The sequence below is a fragment of the Lolium rigidum genome, chromosome 3 (genome assembly GCF_022539505.1).
Source record: "Lolium rigidum isolate FL_2022 chromosome 3, APGP_CSIRO_Lrig_0.1, whole genome shotgun sequence".
NCBI classification, from domain to species: Eukaryota; Viridiplantae; Streptophyta; class Magnoliopsida; order Poales; family Poaceae; genus Lolium; species Lolium rigidum.
Window position 1 is genome coordinate 168,555,097 of NC_061510.1, and position 24,034 is coordinate 168,579,130.

General features: G+C 41.8%; 1 protein-coding gene across 1 annotated transcript; it reads left to right on the top strand.

Annotated features, from left to right (window-relative positions):
- Positions 1 to 2,524: 2,524 nt before the first annotated feature.
- On the top strand, positions 2,525 to 23,852 carry LOC124695794 (zinc finger MYM-type protein 1-like). The gene is made up of 7 exons (XM_047228608.1): positions 2,525 to 2,533; positions 2,617 to 3,415; positions 3,507 to 3,560; positions 21,168 to 21,407; positions 22,174 to 22,222; positions 22,305 to 23,007; positions 23,085 to 23,852. Exons 1-7 carry the CDS (start codon positions 2,525 to 2,527, stop codon positions 23,850 to 23,852), a joined length of 2,622 nt encoding a protein of 873 aa, XP_047084564.1.
- Positions 23,853 to 24,034: the final 182 nt, after the last annotated feature.

Genomic DNA, 24,034 nt, shown 5'->3' on the forward strand with positions numbered 1-24,034 from the left:
AGGAAATATTCTCGGAATCGGACGAAATCAACGCCCGGCATCCTATTTTTCCACGAAGCTTCCGGAACACCCGAGAGAGGCCGGAGGGGGCCACCGGGCCCCAGATGATAGGCCGGCGCGGCCCTAGGGGGGGCGCGCCCCCCTAGTGTGTCGTCGCCTCGTCGACCCTCCGACTCCGCCTCTTCGCCTATATAAAGGTCCCTGACCTAAAAACCACGACACGTACGACGAAACCAGAGAAAACCTTCCAGAGCCGCAGCCATCGCGAAGCCAAGATCTGGGGGACAAGAGTCTCTGTTCCGGCACGCCGCCGGGACGGGGAAGTGCCCCCGGAAGGCTCCTCCATCGACACCACCGCCATCTTCATCAACGCTGTTGTCTCCCATGAGGAGGGAGTAGTTCTCCATCGATGCTCGGGGCTGTACCGGTAGCTATGTGGTTCATCTCTCTCCTATGTACTTCAATACAATAATCTCATGAGCTGCCTTACATGATTGAGATTCATATGATGATGCTTGTAATCTAGATGTCATTATGCTAGTCAAGTGGGTTTTACTTATGTGATCTCCGGAGACTCCTTGTCCCACGTGTGTAAAGGTGACGAGTGTGTGCACCGTGTGGGTCTCTTAGGCTATATTTCACGAATACTTATTCACTCGTTATGAATGGCATAGTGAAGTGCTTATTTATATCCCTTTATGATTGCAATGTGTTTTGTATCACAATTTATCTATGTGCTACTCTAGTGATGTTATTAAAAGAGTTTATTCCTCCTGCACGGTGTAATGGTGACAGTGTGTCCATCGTGTAGTACTTGGCGTAGGCTATGATTGTGATCTCTTGTAGATTATGAAGTTAACTATCGCTATGATAGTATTGATGTGATCTATTCCTCCTTTCGTAGCGTGAAGGTGACAGTGTGCATGCTATGTTAGTACTTGGTTTGGTTATGTTGATCTGTCATGCACTCTAAGGTTATTTAAATATGAACATTGAATATTGAGGAGCTTGTTAACTCCGGCATTGAGGGTTCGTGTAATCCTACACAATTAGTGGTGTTCATCATCCAACAAGAGGGTGTAGAGTCTAGTATCTATCTATTTATTCTGTTATGTGATCAATGTTGAGAGTGTCCACTAGTGAAAGTATGATCCCTAGGCCTTGTTCCTAAATATCGCTATCGCTGCTTGTTTACTTGTTTCTATCGCATCTTTACTTCCTGCAATATTACTACCATCAACCGCACGCCGGCAAGCACTTTTCACGGCGCGATTCTTGCTGCTCGCATTTATTCATACCACTCGTATTTCACTATCTCTTCGCCGAACTAGTGCACCTATTAGGTGTGTTGGGGACACAAGAGACTTCTTGCTTTGTGGTTGCGGTGGTTGCATGAGAGGGATATCTTTGACCTCTTCCTCCCCGAGATCGATAAACCTTGGGTGATCCACTTAAGGGAAACTTGTCTGCTGTTCTACAAACCTCTGCTCTTGGAGGCCCAACACTCGTCTACAAGAATAGAAGCACCCGTAGACATCAAGCACTTTTCACGGCGCCGTTGCCGGGGAGGAAAGGTAAAAGGCACTCATACTCCGGTCCCGGGTAAAAGTACTTTTCCGGCGCCATTGTGTGAGTGTTCGAAGCTATTTCATTTAGATCCCGCAATTGCATCTTTTTGTTTCTTGTTTACACTAGTTAGGCATAATGGACAACAATGAGCTTCTTATTCTATTTCCTGATTTAAGACATGGATGGTTTGATGCGAAAATTAAAAAACCTATGGAACATATTAGTATGAACGCTTTGAACACCATTGTTGCTAATGATATGGAAAATTCTAAGCTTGGGGAAGCTGGTTTTGATGAGCATGATCTTTTTAGTCCCCCAAGCATTGAGGAGAAAATTTACTTTGATGATTCTTTGCCTCCTATTTATGATGATTATAATGATAGTAGTCTTTTAGTACCGCCTGTTATGGAGGATAAATTTGATTATGATTACAATATGCCTCCTATATTTGATGATGAGAATAATAATGATAGCTACTTTGTCGAATTTGCTCCCACTATTACTAATAAAATTGACTATGCCTATGTGGAGAGTAATAATTTTATGCATGAGACTCATGATAAGAATGCTTTATGTGATAGTTATATTGTTGAGTTTGCTCATGATACTACTGAAAGTTATTATGAGAGAGGAAAATATGGTTGTGGAAATTTTCATGTTACTAAAACACCTCTCTACACTACTAGGAAAAGGCTTATAGCCGCACTCCTTACCGCCGGCGAGTTCGATTTGAAGGTGCCGGCGGTAAGGCCTTCCAGGGTGGCCTAAACTTACCGCCGGCGAGGTCGAAAGGAAGATGCCGGGGGTACATGCATTACCACCGGCGAGTTTGATTTGAAGATGCCGGCGATATATTGGGCCGCGGGGCCTCTGTCCAGCCTGACCTTACCGCCGGCGAATTCAGTCCAATAACGCTGGGGGTAGCGGGCCTTACGCTGGCCAACCTACTTTGAGGATGCCGGCGGTACCACCCCTTCCACCTCCACACCTACCAGCCACACGATCCAACCCTCACCGCACCCACACATCACACACCCACGACTCTAGATCCATTCTCGATCTCCTCCGCCCGCCCTCCTCCCCTCGACCCCTAGCGCGCCCCACTGGACCAGATCGACGCCGCATCCGCCCTCCTTCCCCACGACCTCGCCCCAGCTCCGGCGCTCCATCCCGGCCGCCTACCGACCCACCCCGACCTCACCACCGCAGCCTCGCCGAATCGCTCGCCAACTCGCCTCCAATCGACCTTCAAACCGCGTCGCCGCGAAATCCCGCCTCGCCGCCGGCCGTGTGCAAGATTTCGATCTCCGGTGCGGTTCTCGGTTCCACGGCGACCGACGACGGTTTCTTGGTTTCTTGGCGGCGGTTGCTCGCTCGCAGCGGCCGTGGAGCGCGGAGCTTCCGCCGGCGTACCCGCAGCCTCGGGGTGGTGTACGGCGACGTGGCCACGGCGCCGCTCTACGTCTTCAAGAGCGCCTTCGCCGGCGGGGACATCGAGCATTAGGCGGGAACGAGGAGATCTACGGCGTGCTCTCCCTCGTCTTCTGGACGTTGACCCTCATCCCGCTCATCAAGTACGTCTTCCTCGTGCTCCGCGCCGACGACCACGGCGAGGGCGGCACCTTCGCGCTGTACTCCCTCATCTGCCGCCGCGTCCGTGCCGGCCTCCTCCCGGGCGGCGGCGGCGAGCTCGCCGTGCAACCGCGCGAGGGCGCGGCGCTCCGACTCTCAAGGGTGCGCACCGCCCTGGAGCGGCACAGGGTCCTGCAGAGGCTGCTGCTCCTGCTCGCCCTCCTCGGGACCTGCATGGTCATCGGCGACGGCATGCTCACCCCTGCTGTCTCCGGTCGGCGCCCTCCTCCCCCATAGATTTAGTTGCCTTCCTGTTATTGCATTGGTACAGCCTGCCTGATGTCCTCTTCTTGCTCTGTTTTCAGTGATCTCCGCGGTGTCCGGGCTCAAGCTCTCGCTGGACAATAAGCAGCACGAATGTAGGTCAATTGCTTCCCCTGCTTGCGTTTACGATTCCTCGATACCGATGTGTGCTTCCAGTACTAGTGGATTCCAATTGAACACATTCTAGCAATGGATTTACTTGTTGCTCTTAGAAAAATTCTGAAACCTGAATATACGATTGTTGAGTAGTGTGTCTGAATGTGTTGTGACATGTTGGTTTTCAGATATACTGCTACCGGTAACCTGAATATACGTGATTCCAAAATTGTTCCTTGACTATTTGAAACAAGCCGGCTCCCAGTATAATATCTCGTACCTAGTAAGTAGTACGTTTAGTTCAGCTAGATTTGCATGGATGCATCAGTAAGTCTGCTTTTACTTGACAATGTGCTATGTTTGTCAGTTTAGTTATGCTCCCTCCTTTTTGGGCCAAAGCTGCTATACAAATTTCTTTTGGCATCCTAGATAGAAGCTATAAAAGTGAAACCTGTATTGTGGAACAGTTAGCAGTGTTTTCCTTGCTTAATTTCTTGAGATGAATACTACTTTGCTTGCATTGTACAGCTGGAAACAATGGCCGTTGTTTCTATCCTCTTATTAGTGCTTCGTTGATAGGTGTGTGATAACTCAAAACTGTTAGTTCTATACTATCTCCTCATGCATGCTGATTTATGAAAGTAACTTCTATTCTTACATAATCTACTGGCATCTGCTTTGAGATGATCTGAACACTTTATAATTTACAAACCTGCTTAGTCTGAAATGCCAGGCACATATATCAGCTCACTTTTGTGTCTCATGGGTAGTCTGAAACTCCCATGCATTTCATTTACCGCTCTTCTTCAGACTTGCCATTAGTGTTTTCTGTAGCTTACTCCTGGATAATAATTCAGTAGCAGTAGTTGGTAGTAATAGCAGGAAGATATTCCTTACTTTTTCTTTTCTTTCAAATTGCCTTCTAAACATAAATGCTGCCATGGTATACTCCTTAGATGGCAGGTCAGTTATCTTGTTTTTTCATGATGTTGCAGTGTTGTTTGGCCGGAATCGAAGACGAACATGGCGGAGGCGAGCAGCAAGGAGAAGCAGCCCCCGTGTGCTCATGGGCTTGACAGTTCAAGATCAAGGACATTTCACAGGTGGCGTCGCAGACGGCGTTGTCTCCGATTACCGGCCGCTGCAATATATGCCTGCGTTGGGCGTGGTCGGTGGCCGGTATGCAATACTAGCCATGACCGTCTCGGTTATTCCATGTGACAAGTATTCTTGGTCCGTATTCTTGTATTGAGGATTATTGTATATATTCTTGTGTATATTCAAACAATTGAAAATGCGTCTAATGGGTACACCTAGTTTTTGTGTATATTCTTGTATATGTTGTGTATATTCTGCATATTCTGTGTAATTCGAGCATTTTTTTTGCTCCTGCTTAATGTTACCCCCGGCGGATTGGAAAGTGCCGGCGGTAAGTATTACCCCTGGCAGATTGGATGGGGGCGCCGGTGGTAAGCTCGGTTACCCCCGGCGTTTTCGAAAGCGCCGGCGGTAGGCCATTACCACCGGCGAGGTGATCGCCGGCGAATACGAAAGTGCCGGCGGTAAGCCTTTCCAGGTCGCCGGCGGTAAGCCTTTTCCTAGTAGTGCTATGTGCTGAAAATTTTGAAGTTACACTTGTTCTATCTTCCTATGCTTGTTACTTTGCTCTTCATGAACTTGTTTATTTACAAGATTCCTTTTCATAGGAAGCATGTTAGACTTAAATTTGTTTTGAATTTTCTTCTTGATGCTCTCTTTTGCTTCAAATACTATTTCTTGCGAGTGCATCATTAAAACTGCTGAGCCCATCTTAATGGGTATAAAGAAAGAACTTCTTGGGAGATAACCCATGTGTTTATTTTGCTACAGTACCTCTATTTTATATTTGTGTCTTGGAAGTTGTTACTACTGTAGCAACCTCTCCTTATCTTAGTTTTGTGCCTAGTTGTGCCAAGTAAAGTCGTTGATAGTAAGGTTCATACTAGATTTGAATTACTGCGCAGAAACAGATTTCTTTGCTGTCACGAATCTGGGCCTAATTCTCTGTAGGCAACTCAGAAAATTATGCCAATTTACGTGAGTGATCCTCAGATATGTACGCAACTTTCATTCAACTTGTGCATTTTCATCTGATCAAGTCTGGTGCCTCAATAAAATTCTTCTTTACGGACTGTTCTGTTTTGACAGATTCTGCCTTTTATTTCGCATTGCTTCTTTTGCTATGTTGGATGGATTTATTTGTTCCATTAACTTCCAGTAGCTTTGAGCAATGTCCAGAAGTGTTAAGAATGATTGTGTCACCTCTGAACATGTGAGTTTTTGATTATGCACTAACCCTCTAATGAGTTTGCTTTGAGTTTGGTGTGGAGGAAGTTTTCAAGGGTCAAGAGAGGAGGATGATATACTATGATCAAGAAGAGTGAAAGCTCTAAGCTTGGGGATGCCCCGGTGGTTCACCCCTGCATATTTCAAGAAGACTCAAGCGTCTAAGCTTGGGGATGCCCGGGGCATCCCCTTCTTCATCGACAACTTATCAGGTTTCTTCTCTTGAAACTATATTTTTATTCGGTCACATCTTATGTACTTTACTTGGAGCGTGTGTGTGCTTTTATTTTTGTTTTGTTATTTTAATTCTCTGAATAAATACATGCTTGTGTGGGAGAGAGACACGCTCCGATGGTTCATATGAACACATGTGTTCTTAGCTTTTATTTTTCATGGCGAAGGTTGAAACTGCTTCGTTAATTGTTATATGGTTGGAAACGGAAAATGCTACATGTAGTAATTGGTAGAATGTCTTGAATAATTTGATACTTGGCAATTTCTGTGCTCATGATTAAGCTCTTGCATCATATACTTTGCACCCATTAATGAAGAAATACATAGAGCTTGCTAAAATTTGGTTTGCATAATTGGTCTCTCTAAGGTCTAGATAATTTCTAGTAAAGAGTTTGAACAACAAGGAAGACGATGTAGAGTCTTATAATGTTTACAATATGTCTTTTATGTGAGTTTTGCTGCACCGGTTCATCCTTGTGTTTGTTTCAAATAACCTTGCTAGCCTAAACCTTGTATCGAGAGGGAATACTTCTCATGCATCCAAAATCCTTGAGCCAACCACTATGCCATTTGTGTCCACCATACCTACCTACTACATGGTATTTCTCCGCCATTCCAAAGTAAATTGCTTGAGTGCTACCTTTAAACAATTCAAAACTTTATTACTCCTTATTTGTGTCAATGTTTTATAGCTCATGAGGAAGTATGTGGTGTTTTATCTTTCAATCTTGTTGGGCAGCTTTCACCAATGGACTAGTGGCTTCATCCGTTTATCCAATAATTTTGCAAAAAGAGCTGGCGCGGGGTTCCTAGCCCCAATTAATCAACCTTCATTAATAATTCTCTTCACATGTTTTTCTCTGATTCATCAGTAAGCAACTTAATTTTGCAAATAGACACTCCTTCATGGTATGTGAATGTTGGAAGGCACCCGAGGATTTGGTTAGCCATGGCTTGTGTAAACAAAAGGTTGGGAGGAGTGTCAACCATAAATAAAACTAAAGTACATGTGTAAACAAAGGAGAAGAGGGATGATCTACCTTGCTGGTAGAGATAACGTCCTTCATGGGAGCCGCTCTTTGAAAGTCTGTTTGGCAAGGGGGTTAGAGTGCCCACTACCATTCGTTGACAACAACAAACACCTCTCAAAATTTTACTTTTATGCTCTCTTTATGTTTTCAAAACCAAAGCTCTAGCACAAATATAGCAATCAATGCTTCCCTCTCGCGAATGGCCATTCTTTTACCTTTTATGTTGAGTCAGCTTCACCTATCTCTCTCCACCTCAAGAAGCAAACACTTGTGTGAACTGTGCATTGATTCCTACATACTTGCATATTGCACTTGTTATATTGCTTTGCATTGACAAACTATCATCGAGATATACATGTTACAAGTTGAAAGCAACCGCTGAAACTTAATCTTCCACTGTGTTGCTTCAATGCCTTTACTATGAATTTATTGCTTTATGAGTTAACTCTTATGCAAGACTTATTGATGCTTGTCTTGAAAGTACTCTTCATGAAAAGCCTTTGCTATATGATTCATTTGTTTATTCATGTCATTTACCATTGTTTTGATCGCTGCATTCATTACATATGCTTACAATAATATGATCAAGGTTATGATGGCATGTCACTCCAGAAATTATCTTTGTTATCGTTTACCTGCTCGGGACGAGCAGGAACTAAGCTTGGGGATGCTGATACGTCTCCGACGTATCGATAATTTCTTATGTTCCATGCCACATTATTGATGATATCTACATGTTTTATGCATACTTTATGTCATTATTATGCATTTTCCGGAACTAACCTATTGACGAGATGCCGAAGGGCCAGTTGTTGTTTTCTGCTGTTTTTGGTTCCAGAAATCCTAGTAAAGAAATATTCTCGGAATCGGACGAAATCAACGCCCAGCATCCTATTTTTCCACGAAGCTTCCGGAACACCCGAGAGAGGCCGAGAGGGGGCCACTGGGCCCCCAGATGATAGGCCGGCGCGGCCCTAGGGGGGGCGCGCCCCCCTAGTGTGTCGTCGCCTCGTCGACCCTCCGACTCCGCCTCTTCGCCTATATAAAGGTCCCTGACCTAAAAACCACGACACGTACGACGAAACCGGAGAAAACCTTCCGGAGCCGCCGCCATCGTGAAGCCAAGATCCGGGGGACAGGAGTCTCCGTTCCGGCACGCCGCCGGGACGGGGAAGTGCCCCGGAAGGCTCCTCCATCGACACCACCGCCATCTTCATCAACGCTGCTTGTCTCCCATGAGGAGGGAGTAGTTCTCCATCGAGGCTCGGGGCCGTACCGGTAGCTATGTGGTTAATCTCTCTCCTATGTACTTCAATACAATAATCTCATGAGCTGCCTTACATGATTGAGATTCATATGATGATGCTTGTAATCTAGATGTCATTATGCTAGTCAAGTGGGTTTTACTTATGTGATCTCCGGAGACTCCTTGTCCCACGTGTGTAAAGGTGACGAGTGTGTGCACCGTGTGGGTCTCTTAGGCTATATTTCACGGAATACTTATTCACTGTTATGAATGGCATAGTGAAGTGCTTATTTATATCCCTTTATGATTGCAATGTGTTTTGTATCACAATTTATCTATGTGCTACTCTAGTGATGTTATTAAAGTAGTTTATTCCTCCTGCACGGTGTAATGGTGAAAGTGTGTGCATCGTGTAGTACTTGGCGTAGGCTGTGATTGTGATCTCTTGTAGATTATGAAGTTAACTATCGCTATGATAGTATTGATGTGATCTATTCCTCCTTTCGTAGCGTGAAGGTGACAGTGTGCATGCTATGTTAGTACTTGGTTTGGTTATGTTGATCCGTCATGCACTCTAAGGTTATTTAAATATGAACATTGAATATTGTGGAGCTTGTTAACTCCGGTATTGAAGGTTCGTGTAATCCTACACGGTTAGTGGTGTTCATCATCCAACAAGAGGGTGTAGAGTCTAGCATCTATCTATTTATTCTGTTATGTGATCAATGTTGAGAGTGTCCACTAGTGAAAGTATGATCCCTAGGCCTTGTTCCTAAATATCGCTATCGTCTGCTTGTTTCTTGTTTCTATCGCATCTTTACTTCCTGCAATATTACTACCATCAATCGCACGCCAGCAAGCACTTTTATCGGCGCCGTTACTCGCTGCTCGCATTTATTCATACCACCTGTATTTCACTATCTCTTCGCCGAACTAGTGCACCTATTAGGTGTGTTGGGGACACAAGAGACTTCTTGCTTTGTGGTTGCGGGGTTGCATGAGAGGGATATCTTTGACCTCTTCCTCCCTGAGATCGATAAACCTTGGGTGATCCACTTAAGGAAAACTTGCTGCTGTTCTACAAACCTCTGCTCTTGGAGGCCCAACACTGTCTACAAGAATAGAAGCACCCGTAGACATCACTGCCCTACATGATCAAGATCATCTTTATGTAATCCTATATGTTTGGTTTGCTGGGATCCGATGAATATTGAATACTATGTTGAGATTGATTATATATTCATGTCATATGTTATTTGTGATTTTGCATACTCTCCGTTGCTAGTAGAAACTCTGGCCAGGTGGATACTTGGATACTTGTGACTTCAAGAGGGGGTATTTATGCTCGATAGTAGGTTCATGCCTCTAGTTTTCTGGGAGAGTGACTTTATAACTTCTAAGATTGTAGATGTGTTGTTGCTACTAGGGAGAAAACAACAATGTTTTATCCAAGGGTAATTCTATTGTTTACTTTACACACATTGCTTAATGCGATAGTCTGTTGCTTGCAACTTTATACCGAAATGGGTGCGGACGCTAACCTGAAGGTGGATTATTAGTCATAGACGCAATTGGATTACGGACTATGTATTATGTTGTAATGCCCAATACCAAATCTCATAGTAATCATCTTGTCATGTATGGTCGATATTCTGTCAATTGCTCAACTGTAATTTGTTCACCGAACATGCTATTTCTTTATGGAGAGACACCTCTATTGAACTGTTGACCCCGGTCCTTCTTCCTCTACTGATAAATTCAACTGCAATCTTGTTCTGTTTACTTTCTGCAAACATCTCATTCCATTTGATACGTCTAATCCTTTGTGTTCAGTAAACCAGTGAGATTGACAACCTCACTGTAAGTTGGGGCAAAGTACTTTGGTTATGTTGTGTGCGGGTTCCACGTTGTTGCTGACGCCGGTAGTGTGCCCTGCCACTAGTCAGCCAACAACACCTTCAGAAGTCACGCTTTTCTCCTACTGGTCAATTAAATCTTGGTTTCGTACTGAGGGAAAACTTTCTGTTGTGCTCATCACACCTTACTCTTGGGGTTTCCCAACAGCGTGTCTGCATACGACGAGCACACGCCATCAGTCACCAACATGGTGCTAATATAATTATCAACTGTTATGTAACTAGTCACCAACTTGTTGATGATGTAGTTATGAAGATATTTATTAACTAGCAACCAACTCAGCGTTCTTGTTGTTACCAAGGTGTTCAAATAACTAGTCACCAGACAATTGTAATATAGTTACCAATATTGTATTGTTGTAATTATCTAAGTGTAGAGTAAAATAGCATCACATTGATGATGGTGATGTAATTATCAAAGCATTGGGTGAAGAGTTCCGCACTATGTTATTTTCGTACTCACTATGGTGTTGAGTGAAAAGTTTCCACAAACCATGGTTTAATAAGAAATTACTGAAGCAAAAAGTCACTAAAATATTACAAAACAACATTAACTCTTCAGGTTTATCACTTGTTACATTTACCATTGATAAGCCTCGTGCAGAGGGTTGATAATATTTAGCCAAAAAAACCTGTCATAACATGTCAACATTGAATCTAATTTCAAAGATCTAGTTGAGACCGATTTATTGGTGAAAACTAATTTTAAATTAGAATAGTCGTTTAGAGAAATACTTTTGTAATTCCACGCATGGGTTTAGATGTTTCCATCACCATCCATTATGCTTTAAGATTCAGATAAAAATATGAGAGGGAAATGAATGTTTCCATCTAACATGGTGAGCACATATTTCGAGAAATAAATGGACGATGACGGAAATATCGCACTCATGCGTGTAAGTAAAAGATCCACTCTCTTATCGTTTGAGAGATAAAGCATTTTGAATACTTAAATGGGAAGAGAATATGTCTGACATCAGCAATTTCATTATGTAGTACGCACGTGCGAAACTTTCCATAAATAAACCACACTACAATCCAAAAAAAACAACACAAAAAGAAATTTTTTGTTGTCCAGAAATGGCCCGCTCGAACTAAACGAGCGAAGATAGTCTTGCCTCCTCAAACTTGCATCATGAAGTGCTCTTCTAGACTGATTAACTATGATCTAATTATTGAAGGGCTGACAAGTTTTTATAGAACCTACATGGGATGGTAAATTTTTACTAGCTTCCATGTAGATTTGGAAAATCAAGATACCACCAAAGTTTTCTTTTCTTGGTATCTTCGTATATGAGTAATGCTAACAAAAACAACCTTGTAAAGTGTAATTGGCATGAAACTAGAAAGTGCATATTTTGTCACCATGATGAGATAATTAAGTACTCCCTCCGAACCAAATTAATTAACTCAACGTTATCAAGATACAGATGTATATTTATTCTTTCGACGCAAATTTGCACGTTCCATATGGCTAGTCATCCAAATAGTTTCTAGCTTATATCTGTCACGTAATTTTACAAACATATTTGTGTTGTATCGATCACAAGTTCAGGATTCTTGTAAAGGTGGGAGATCTTACTGTTATTTTGTCTCTTTGATTATATAGAAATGATAAGGTTTTTAATGCCAAAATTTTCTCCCTCGTGTTGGCCATAAACCAGAGTGCCAGTTTACTCCGTTCGTGGTCATCTCAACAATGCATGGAGAATTGAGACTTGTTTATGAAGGTCTCTAAATAGTTGGAGGACACGACTATATATTGAAAATATATCCATGGATTTTTGTGATTTTGATATGATATTTGGATGATGTGTGGGGTTCCCTAGTTGATTTACATTAATTTATGGTGATTTGTTAAAAAAGTGCCATTTCAGTGGTTTTTAACGTTGCGGTACAGGAAAACCAGTTTTTCTTATTTGTGAGTTTTAGTAACCTTAGGAACATCAAATAGCACTAGGATTTTTTTCACGTAAATTTTTCTATATTTATCAAGATATGAGCGAAGCAAATGGACAAAGAGCCATGTGGGCCAAAACATAGGGACTACTGCGCGGACTACCCTTGACCGTGTTGTGGGGCCCACCTTGGCCCTCATGCACTCTTTCGTCCTCTCTCTCTCAACGCGGTCGATGAGTATTTCCATTAAACTAACTATATATATATGACCTGTGGTAACCCCAAATTTGAAGTTGCTAATTAATCTAAGTTAAATACTAATTTTCTCCCGATTATTCATTTTTGTTGAATCTGATATTTTTAAGTTGCAAAATAATGTGCAATATCTAGTAACTTCTTTACGTGCATGTACAGGTGCATTTACTAATCAACATGTATGACTAGTACTAGTGCCAAACCAGAATTAGCTTGGAGTAATACGTGCATGTTTTGATGAGTAGGGCATGCATGTGATCGTGGGAGTGGAGAGAAGCGATGTATGTCGGCACTGGCTAGTCGGCCATGTCATGCGTGGACATGTGCATGCTCAGGGAAAGAATGAGTTAGCTCGTATATGTGAATTTTAGAGAAAGGAGATCCAGTAATAGCATGACACGTAGCTAGTTTTCTTTGACTCTCTAGTGCCTCCCGTGTAGATATTTTGGTAGGGAATCGACGTTCCCCATCTATAAATAGGCAGCGTCCTAGCTACTATTTTCCCATTAGCGGATAGCATTACCGATCAGAGTTTAGAGAGTGTGAGAAAACCTCAGAGAGCGAGCGAGTGAAGGCCAGAAAGGGGAAAGTACCGTGAACTTCTATGCCATGCCTTAATGTCTATGCGATCGTAGAGGAGAGCTGAGCCGGCAGATTGATACTGGTTCTGCTATCAGTTTATGTGATGGCCGGTCGATACATAGATCTGGATTATCTATACCCAAGGCAAAGCTGTTTTTATATCCTCTCATATATCTTGTAGAATATGTTTTGCAATTAACTTTGATGGTAGATTATTTAGTAGAGATGTGAGTATTTCCGTTGAAATAGTTATGGTTTAATACGCCGGTGTCGGTATGCGGTGATGGATCCGCTGGAGCCACCGATACGACCCGGGTATTTAGCATGAGTATGATTTGGAAAGTGAATATCGCGAAAATAACAACGATGGTTTTTATAAGAGAAAACTTGGTGTTACGAAGGTAAACACATTGTACCGGTCACAGTTCATGTATGGGACTGACTGAGTTCTCCCCTGGGCACGGCCCTGTTGTGGAACGTGTCGATGATGGATCCGTAGGAGCCATCGACATCAGTATGTTCAGGTGTCCGGATTCTAGTGGGCTAAAGGACTCTGCTCCTCTAGTGCCTGTGTGGTGCTAGTTGGGGCTGTCGATGTCGGAGTACCCCTCTGCAAAGTGTAAAAGTGTGAATTTCACCCCTGTGATTCCCGGGTTGGGAAACTTACTTTCATGTGTGGCACCATGACTTTTAAAACGCCTAATTACTTAACCATCTTTTGTCTTTAGAAAAGCATTTCTATTTACGATTTATATGATTGTGTATAATCGGTTTGCTGAGTATGACTTGTCGTACTCATCAGCTCCCCCATTTGTTTTTAGACAGAGAGATTGTTAGCGGAAGACCTCGTCGGTGAAGGTTTAGGCAGAACCAGCGGGTGGGAAGCGATGTAGAGAATCTAGTTGTTTTTCTTTTGTAATTGTAAACAAAGTTGTAAAATATTGTGTAGTTGAGCTTCTCGAGATCCACTGTGCTGGTTTAAGCCTGCATTTTTAGCCTTGCGCGAGTATAAGCCTCTCGGTTTATAGGCGCGCTGCGGCTGTCTCGTCCAGGCCCGGTCTCGGGGCGTGACATGACCCCGTCGTGAAGTCGCAAAGAGAGGTGTAGTGAACAGAGAAATACATGAAACAGGAAGTTCGCGCGAAGAGTGGGAGGGGAAACGCCGCTAGAGTCTCCCATGATCGCTCCTCCGCCTCCATCAACACCATCATCACCGATGCCATGATGAAGATGGAGTAGTCCACCTCTAGACTATATATTGTGTGTGGAAGTAACTTGTATCAATCTCCATATTATATTCACTAATTAGTTTTACATAATATGTCTACATGATAGTGATCACATATGTAGTATTTTAATGATGCATCTTTTGTCATGAGATGAGTAATGAGATGTAGTGGATATTTTGTGCTTGATGTATTGATATATGCATATGTTACTGATGAATATAAAATGCATATATGTTCTTTGTAGTTTATTGTGATGTATTCCATCATTATTCAATCATATAAGGTGTTATAATCATGATTAAGAATGATTTTGGGGATGTTCATATAAGATCTCTTTTATTTATAACCCCCAAGGGGCAGAAAAATCTCGTTCTCCTATTTTTCACTTTTAGGGGCCTTCTTTGAGTTCCCATATGTTCTTAATGGTTTTTATTATGTTATTTCGTTGTTAGGCACTTTAATGAAGATTTTTGTACATATACATACCAAATTTATTTGGTTGTTAATTCGCAGCATGCTATATATCTTTCTGCCACTAACCCGTTAGAAAAAGAGTGGGAGAAATTTTTGTAGTGAAGTTTTTTCACGTAGAATGAAACCAGGCCGAATTTATGATTCATCCAAGAATGTTTCAAACCATAATATTAGATATTCCCCATGCATTCCTCTACACCAACACAAATCTTGGTTTGTAAATCTTCAGACTTTATTTTCTTGAGCACTATGAGGAAATCTATGAGCTTGGAGCAGTCTTTTTGAATCTTTCTATTTTTTGTGTGCTTTTGAGTTGAATATGTACACATGAATAAAGACCATCACCAGTAATCTTGTCACGCTTTCTACCGTATAAGTATTGGAATAAAATTTGTTAAGAAATAAAACTCCTATTGGATGTTTTTGGAAAAGTTAAGAAATAAAAAAAGATAAAGGTGGATTGTCACTAAAAAAGTTGCTATTAACGACGGCCTAAAGTCATCGGAAAATGGGTGTGTTTTTGTGGTCAAAGAATCATTGGGGATGGAACAACATCTACGGTGCATATCGCGTCGGTGAAAGACCTACCACAGATTTTTTTGATGTGTGGATGATTAGTGGCCTTCAACCACGGAAAATTGCACTAGGGCCAATGAGTTTCGCGAGGCCGTTGAGTGCTGACATCATGCCAACTAACATGTAGCAAACTCCATTAAATGACCGGTAACACCGTTAATCGGGTGAAAATCTATGGTAGATGACATGCTCATACATATTTGTTATGTATTAAGAAGGTTGTCCCAACAATATGAGTGGGCCAACCAACTTAGTCTGCAGGATGGCGCAACTAACTTGGTTTGACCGATCCAGTTGTTGAGTGTGCTAGCCTGGTGGCAACAACTCCGTGAGTACCAACTCGTTGGGACTCCAAGTTCAGAGTGTTGTAGCAAGCTTATTTTCCCCACAAGGGTGAGTCGAGGGTTTATATCAAACTCTCGGAAAATTGGCAAAGAAGTTATTTCTCCTTCTCCTCTTCTGGAACCTGTAAAGTAAAGTTTTTTGCCTAGTGTTCCCAACTCCACTATGTGGTTGTCAAGCACAATGTTTTGTATTAGTAATAGGAAATATAAATATAACTTAAAGTAAAGTAAACAAACTAAACAAGCAAAATAAAAATAGTAAAAGGATAATGGATTTTGGGTTGTGTGTGTATGCAAGTGGAGAAAGTATTTTTGGTAATTTCGGATTAATAAATTTTAGTAAATGTAAAGTGTGGTAATTGTGTTGGAAAGGTGTTTATAATGATTTAAAACAGACTGAGGTTCCTGAGTTTACTTGTTTACTCTTTTTTTTAAGTTTTAGTGGACACAAAAAATTCGTCAAAGACATAATATTGATGGAACTTCAACATGTGTTTCATAATCATTCATATAGGCATTACGTCATAACGTAGAGATGATGCAACACATTTCTCTTATACTCCTCGAGAAAGGGAAAACTCCAAGAAATCTTGAATTAAGAATCAACAGAGTATAGCCTTAAGTAATTTGACATAATGTTTGAATCTCAAGAATGCTACCTTGAACAAACAAGATTATCAAGTTGTCACATGATAATTATAGCACATGGATTCACTTTATCCCTAGTGAGGCAACAAAAAAAGTAAATACCATAGTAGATCTTGTATTTGTTGTCACTACTCAATCACTACAATCATGCTACTGCATCTAATACATACTTCTTCCCACACATGTTCTTGCATAGGAGTTGGATCAAAAAAATTACTTAAGAATGGGGTACATGATATACATATATCAATACATCTTACACATAATAGGTTTCAATCTCATATATCAATATCATAGAATAAAGATTTACCACATAGAAATTACATATATGACCACAATCATGTTTGACGGCTCATAGGGTACTAGATCTATGAAGAACAAGGGAGAGAGATCAATCTACTACCACAAACCCACATTCCAGAGGTGGACTACACCCTCTTCATCATGGCGATGATGGTGGAGACATTGGAGAAGGTGGAGATCCCTCCGCCGACGGCTCCGGCAGAGTCTCCCCATCCAATCTTCGATGGTTCTGGCTTTGTTTTAGTGTTTCGGTGTTTATGTGGCGCCACCCTAGAGGAAGCCTCGGGAAGTCCAATATATAGAGGTTTTTAGGTTAGATGGACTCCGTGGGCGAAAGAATCCAGTGAATCGGACGATGGAGGAGGGAAAGAGCATGGGTGGTGCGTCCCCCCCCCCGACTAGCCGCGCCACCTAGTCTCTTTTGGCCCTCTTGGCCCATCTCATGAGTTCCAGGTGCTCCAGACGTTTCTCTTGATGAAATATTGACATCCCAAATTCCTAGCTCCATTTGACTTTGTTTATGTCCATGAAAGCTGAAAATACACAAAATAGGGTTTTCCTATCCCGCAGAGTTATAACCAAAATAAAGGGGATCATTGGTAAATGCCCAAAAAATCAAATAGAAAACATGGATATAACATCATATATGTTGCAAATGTGTGAGAATATGTGTCAACAAACTACAAAGTTCATGCATGCATTTTACATGCATCAACGCCTTCTCAGAAAGCTAGGGTTTCACAACTTGATTTTTCTTGAAACGGTTGGGATAGTCAAAGTTTTAATGTGTTCTCAAACAGTAATAAACAAACAAAAACTAAGAACAAAAATGTAAACAAATATTATTGGGTTTTTGTTTAAGAACACTAAGGAAACTATAAACTTAAACAATAATTAAACTAGAAAAGGAAATCTCTAATGGCCTCACCAGGGGCAGCCATCGCTTAAAAGGGTTGATACCTTCTATCCAGACTGACAAATTGTAGTATTAAAGTGCTTTTCCCTAGAGACCATAGGTTATAAAATCGACGGAAAGATCATTTTTTATGTAGCATCACTTAGGCGAGACTTCTAGTATTCGTTTAACTCTTGTCTTACCAGACCAATGTTTTCTTATGTATGGTTGTGCATCGATGATTGGAGATAGGCAAGAGCATGATGCTCCTCTTGCATCTGTGCGTTAGTAGATGAGATTTAAAAGATAAAATGAAGCACACATGTACAATATGATAGTGGTAAAAGATGCAATATTTATGTGGGAAAAAGATGCAATATTGATGTGGGCAGTGTGTCCTGATGTGCACCATGACGCTGCATGTTGCGGTTTTCAGGGACTAATTGTCCACCCGGATTCCTTCGTATGCCGTGTGGAGCATGGCATTAAGATAAATCAGACAATAACCTTAAATTCCGTGATGTCATCGTTAACCCCCTAGATGCTAACCACACTATCAACCCATGAATATTGTCACTAAGGATAGCATCAAATAATGCAACTTAACTCTACTCAAACTTTCATACCTTTACTGATCTCATTGGTTTGGGTATCTGTCATACTTAACTCTACTACTATATTGCACAATATCGCATAAGAAGTTAGATGCACATATTGCTGCGAGGATTAGGCCTCGGCCCATAGCCCAAGTGGACCACTCACACATAACTGGATCAACAATAGTAAACATTACATAACAAATCTCAAAGATATGAATGATGAGTCTTACATTGTCGCTAATCTTGTATTCAATCTAGATTACAAGTAGATGGAGAGGGGATGAAGATGGTGATGATGTTGATGAAACGCTTAAAGTCGACGGCAGCGGCTTCAAGGCTTCGGTGGAGCTGAGATCTTATCTGGCGGCGGAATGGGATTTTCTCTACGTGTGTTCGTCAAATGCCTCGGGTCCTTCACATTTTATATTGGGTTTGATGAGGGAGAGCCACCTACACGTACGGGTGGGCCTGACCGTACATGTGGTCGTTAAGTCTTCGGTTAATCATCCCACGACCCTGGTTGACTTGGTGACAAATCCAGCCCATGATTCTTCATTAAATGTCGTTGGTTTCCTCCTGATTTCTTATATTTCTGCACAAAAAAAAAAAAGTAGAGGATTGGCGTATTTTGGCACTGATTAACATTTATTAGTGAGTTTAGGAAGATATTCGTAGCATATTGTAACTAAATATTCTAGTTTAGATGGAGATAATGTGGCCATTTTCACGAGCCATCATAAGCCGACAATTGTTTTGGTCACTCTGACCTCCTGCCTAAGTCTTGCGTGCCTCGGGGTACCCGTAGTTTGGTTCCTCATCAGTAGCCCCCGAGCCTTTGGATGCTAGAGTGGGTGTTCAAAGACTTGGCATGCTCCTCCTGAAGGCGCAATAGTCGAGGCCCATTATAAAGTCTGGACCTAATTGCTTCTCAGCCAAGGAGATTCATGATCGTTCTCTTGGGAACTCAAACGTCGTGGTCCCTTTTTCGTAGGACATAGGGTGGTTCTCAACTCTCTCCTGGAAGTAGATGGTTATGAAGTGTGTGGGCGTCGGAGCTTCTATGCCGAAGGGGAAGGCATGTCTTTCCCTCTAAATAAGAATGTGGAGATTACCTCTTGTGCTTTTCCCGATTTATCCCTCGAGCTTACTTATCCTTTCCCGTGGGGATTTCTCATCGGTGAGAATGGTGGAAAACTCCGTGCCAGTTTCAAGATGACTCGAAGCGGTTGAGGGATTCTAGGAGAGCCTATGAGTGTGAACTTGCCTCAGATGGATTCCATTGCGTCGAGGGCGACTGTCGTTTCCTCCCGCTTGGAGGGGGATGGTGCAGGTGAACCGAAGGAGCTGGTGGTGATGGGATTCATCCTGCGAGATCCCTGGTGGGCGCTCGGAAAAGAGACCATAACTCACCCCCGTTATGAGGAGAGGGTCTACTTCGCATCCTTCCTATGGCGTGGCTTCACCATTCTGATCAGCGACTTCCAGCGACAACTGCTTGGTTGGTATGGGATCGAACTTCACCATCTGACTCCTCGCAGTATTGCACATGTTTCTTGCTTTGCCGCTTTATGTGAGGGATATCTAGGGTCAGTGATGGTTTTCAGATCCATTTCCCGCTTAAATGCCAGAAGGGATGTGCGCTTCCATTAGTCATCCACAAGTATTAAAGAAACAATGTGTGCGAAAGAAGTACTTATTAATAATGATTTTGTTCCCGTTGCTGGTATAAAATTATAACACTCTTCTCCCCCAATATGTTTGAAAATTATTTTTGAACTAATCTGTACGAAAATATGCGGGAAAACCCTAGACACGACAAAAGTACAAAAACAGTTTGAGATTGCTATAAAAAAATGACACTAAATTGTAGATAATTTAGTACAAATTATTGTGTGCGAACTTTCAGATATGCGCTCACGGTCTTTCCCTTCGGAATTGTTTGCGAATAGCCACACGCCTTCAAGATGTTTTTTCCTTGTGCTATTTTTTCACGTTGTGGGCCTGCTTGTTAGGGGGTCAGCGGTACTACACAACACATAAAAAATATCTTCCATGTGCTATGGAGGTCTTGAAAGGCTCGATTTGTACTAGTGTTAGTTTAGTTTAAATTTCACTCAAACTTTTATAAAGAAACATAGATTTGGATGAAATTTCTAAGTTTGGGTAAATTTGTTTGTTTAAAATAATTTGGGAGTTTCTTATGGAAAAAATCCGTTGTGGGCCGCAGGTGCCGGGGCCTACAATAGAACATTGCCGACACACCTTCCGGCTTCTGTTCGCAAGTCGCTGGTGAAAACAGGGGCGGAGCTCCCCTTTGGGCAAGGTATGGCAGCTGCCCTACCTTGATTTTTTGCAAAAAGTCGCATATATATATATGCATATGTACACATACAATCAGTTTTCTACAAGTTCTGTACGTTTTTGAAGAAAAAACAAAAGGGAAAAGAGGAAATGGGCTCAAGGGACGAATTGGGCTGCTACTAGCTGGGCCGGACGTGCGATCTGCGTGCCTGGTCGATCGAGAAGGAAATCGCTCCCAGGAAACCCACGGAAGGAAATCTCTCCCAGAAACCCACCCGTGATCGCGTATTCGCGTGCCCCCAGGGAAACGAGCCGGCCGCCGCTGCCTGCGCGTAATCGTGTTCGGCCGCCCGCCTGCGTGTAATCGAAGTTCGACGTGATCACCGGATCAGCCGATCAGGCGAGTACGCGAGAGGATACAGCACTCCAGCCTCGACGTCTTTCATTGCGCCTCCGTCCGCACATCCCTAACCGCCTATCAGTGTCCTGTTGCAGGCTATAGATCACCCGTCGCTGGTCTAGGTTTTGTACAAGATTTTTGCAGTTCAAAGTTCGAACAGTTTGTCGCCGTGATTTTGTGGTCGAGGTTCGACAAGAACCAAGATGGACAGGAAAGGAAAAAACGCTGCAGCTAAAGGAGGAGGTACAATTGTAGATGTTTTTTTTCAATTGGATACAGTTTATATTTGTGAATTGTGAGCCATGGGCAAACTACTAATGTATTTTATATTTTCAAATTTCGATTGCAGATTTGAAGAGATATTTTGTGCCCATTGCTAGTAGCAGCCAATCTAAACCAAACACCAACGAGGAAACTGCAAATGTTATGCCAAATCAAGCTGAAGAGCAAGTGGAAGAAGGGACCGGAAATAGCTCTAACCCGAGCACCCATGAATGTGCGAGTGATGTAGCACACCAAGAACAAGAGCAAGAACAGGAAGTGGAAGGAGGTCAGGGGAGTTCAGAGCATGTGGTTCTAGAAGCTGGAGGTATAACTGATTTCTTAGAGTATATAAAACCTGATCCTGGACTTCGCATTCAAGTTGATGAATTTGCTCCTAATGTTAGAGAAGATGTTAGATTTGCTTATCTAAAGAATGGTCCAACACAACCATCTGAGCATAATTTCCCCCAAAATAGAGATAAGAGATCCTTTCTACCAAAATGGTATAAGCAATATGATTGGTTGGAATATAGTGTGGACAAGAATAAGGTTTATTGCTTCTATTGCTATCTTTTCAAACATATGGGCATGAAAAATTTGGGCATGATGTCTTCAACAAGTTGGGGTATGATAATTGGAAAAATGCGACGGAAGCATTCCGTAAACATGTCGGTGGGCCATGTAGCATCCATAATATTTCAAGGGCAGCATGTGATGATTTTAAGAATCAAAAGGCAAGTGTGAAAAGCAAAGTAACAACTTATACTAGTGAGTCACTTGTAAAGTATGAAACTCGTGTGGATACTTCTTTGGGTATTGTAAGTCATCTAGCATTGCAAGGTGAACCATTCCGTGGACATGATGAATCCGCATCTTCTTTAAACAAAGGAAATTTCTTGGAGATGCTTGATTGGTATAAAGAAAGAAATAGGGAAGTTAAGCTTGCATTTGATGAGCTATGTCCTAAAAATGCCAAAATGACTTCCTCAACTATTCAGAAAATACTTGCGAGACATTGTGCGCAGGCGGTCACAAAATCCATCAAAGAAGAAATGGATGGTTGTCTTTTCTCTGTTCTTAACTTCTTATAGATGAATCCCGTGATATATCCGTGAAAGAGCAAATGGCCGTGGTTGTGAGGTAAGTGTCGAAGTGTGTTATATCTGTCTTTACTTCTTTTCTATGTAGTGTCATTCAATTGATTTGTAACATTTTATTGTAGGTATGTGAACAAAAGTGGAGATATTATTGAAAGATTTTTGGGTATTCAACATGTCCCAAACACAACATCTCTAGCTTTGAAGAAGGCACTTTTGGAGGTTTTCGCTAAACACGATCTCCTTATTGCAAGACTACGAGGGCAAGGGTATGATGGAGCATCTAATATGAGGGGAGAATTTAATGGACTTCAGAAATTAATCCGTGATGAGAACCCAAATGCTTTTTACGTTCATTGCTTTGCTCATCAGTTGCAGCTGATTGTTGTTGCTTTATCGAGATGCTGCAAAGGTCTTGAGGATTTCTTTGATGATGTGAAAGAGATTGCCAATCTCTCTAGTTCATCTTGTAGGAGGAAGGATATATTGCTTGATAAGCACAAAGAGATTCTTCTATCTAAGATCAAGAAAGGTGAAATGCCCACGGGAAGGGGAAAAAATCAAGAAACATCTTTGTGCCGTCCTGGAGATACAAGGTGGGGTTCTCACTACACAACCTTATGTCGTATTGAATCAATGTGGGATGCAGCGATAGAAATTTTGAGCATTGTTGAGTATGATTCTCGTAATCCAACTAAGGCAGGAGGATATGTTCATAAAATGGAGACTTTTAGTTTTGTGTTCCACATGAAGATGATGTTAAGATTACTTCGTATGACAAATGATGTATCTCTTCTATTGCAAAAGAAGGATCAGAATATTGTGCAGGTATGCTATAATGTTTAGTTGTTCTACTTTCCTGATGTATATTTTGTTGAATTAAACTTCTATTCTTATCATTTCAGGCCATATCTTTGGTTACGGATGTGAGAACACTTTTAGTCAATTGGAGAGATCATGGTTGGGATTCACTCTTGGAAGATGTCAAATCATTTTGCATTGAAAATGAGATCATAATCCCAAGTATGGACACCATGGTAACAAAATGGGGTAGAACAAGAAAAGGGGGAAAACACGCAGTCAGCACTGATCATTTTTATCGTGTTGACACCTTTTATGTTGCCATAGACTCTATTATCACAGAGTTTGATCATCGATTTAATGAGGCATCTTCAGAGGTTATTCAGAATTTCTCTTGTCTTGATCCAAGAGACTCATTTGCTAGGTTCAATGTGAGTAAGCTTACTCGTCTTACAGAGATTTATCGTGATGATTTCTCGGATTATGAGCGAGACCATATAGAAGATTCCCTTAAGCTATTCCTTGTTCATATGAAGAGAGTTGAAGATTTCAGAGTTTGTATTGACATTGCAAGCCTAGCAAAAAAGATGGTTGAACTTGAAAGGCACATCATGTTTCCTACAGTTTACCGCCTTATTGAGTTGGCAATGCTTTTACCGGTGGGGACGGCAACAGTTGAAAGGGCATTCTCAGCTATGAAGATTATCAAGACTGAGTTGCGCAACAAGATGTCAGATGGTTGGCTTAATGATTTGATGGTGTGCTACATCGAGCGAGGGATATTCAAAAGTCTTGATCTTGGTGAAATTAAAAAAGATTTTCAAAAGGAAGGTAGAGCTTTGCCATTGCCTGGAGCTTCTAGACGGCATTAAAGCTTCATTATCGGTATGTTTGTAGGTTCTACTTATATTTGAACATGTTGCTATTGCCATATTACTGAGAGACTATGCTTACCATCATATAAAATATTAATGTGTGAAAAAATATTATTCTTTTGCGTCTTTTTTTTTACGTTTAAAATTTCCCGACCTCAATTTTTTTTCGTCCTTCGCCA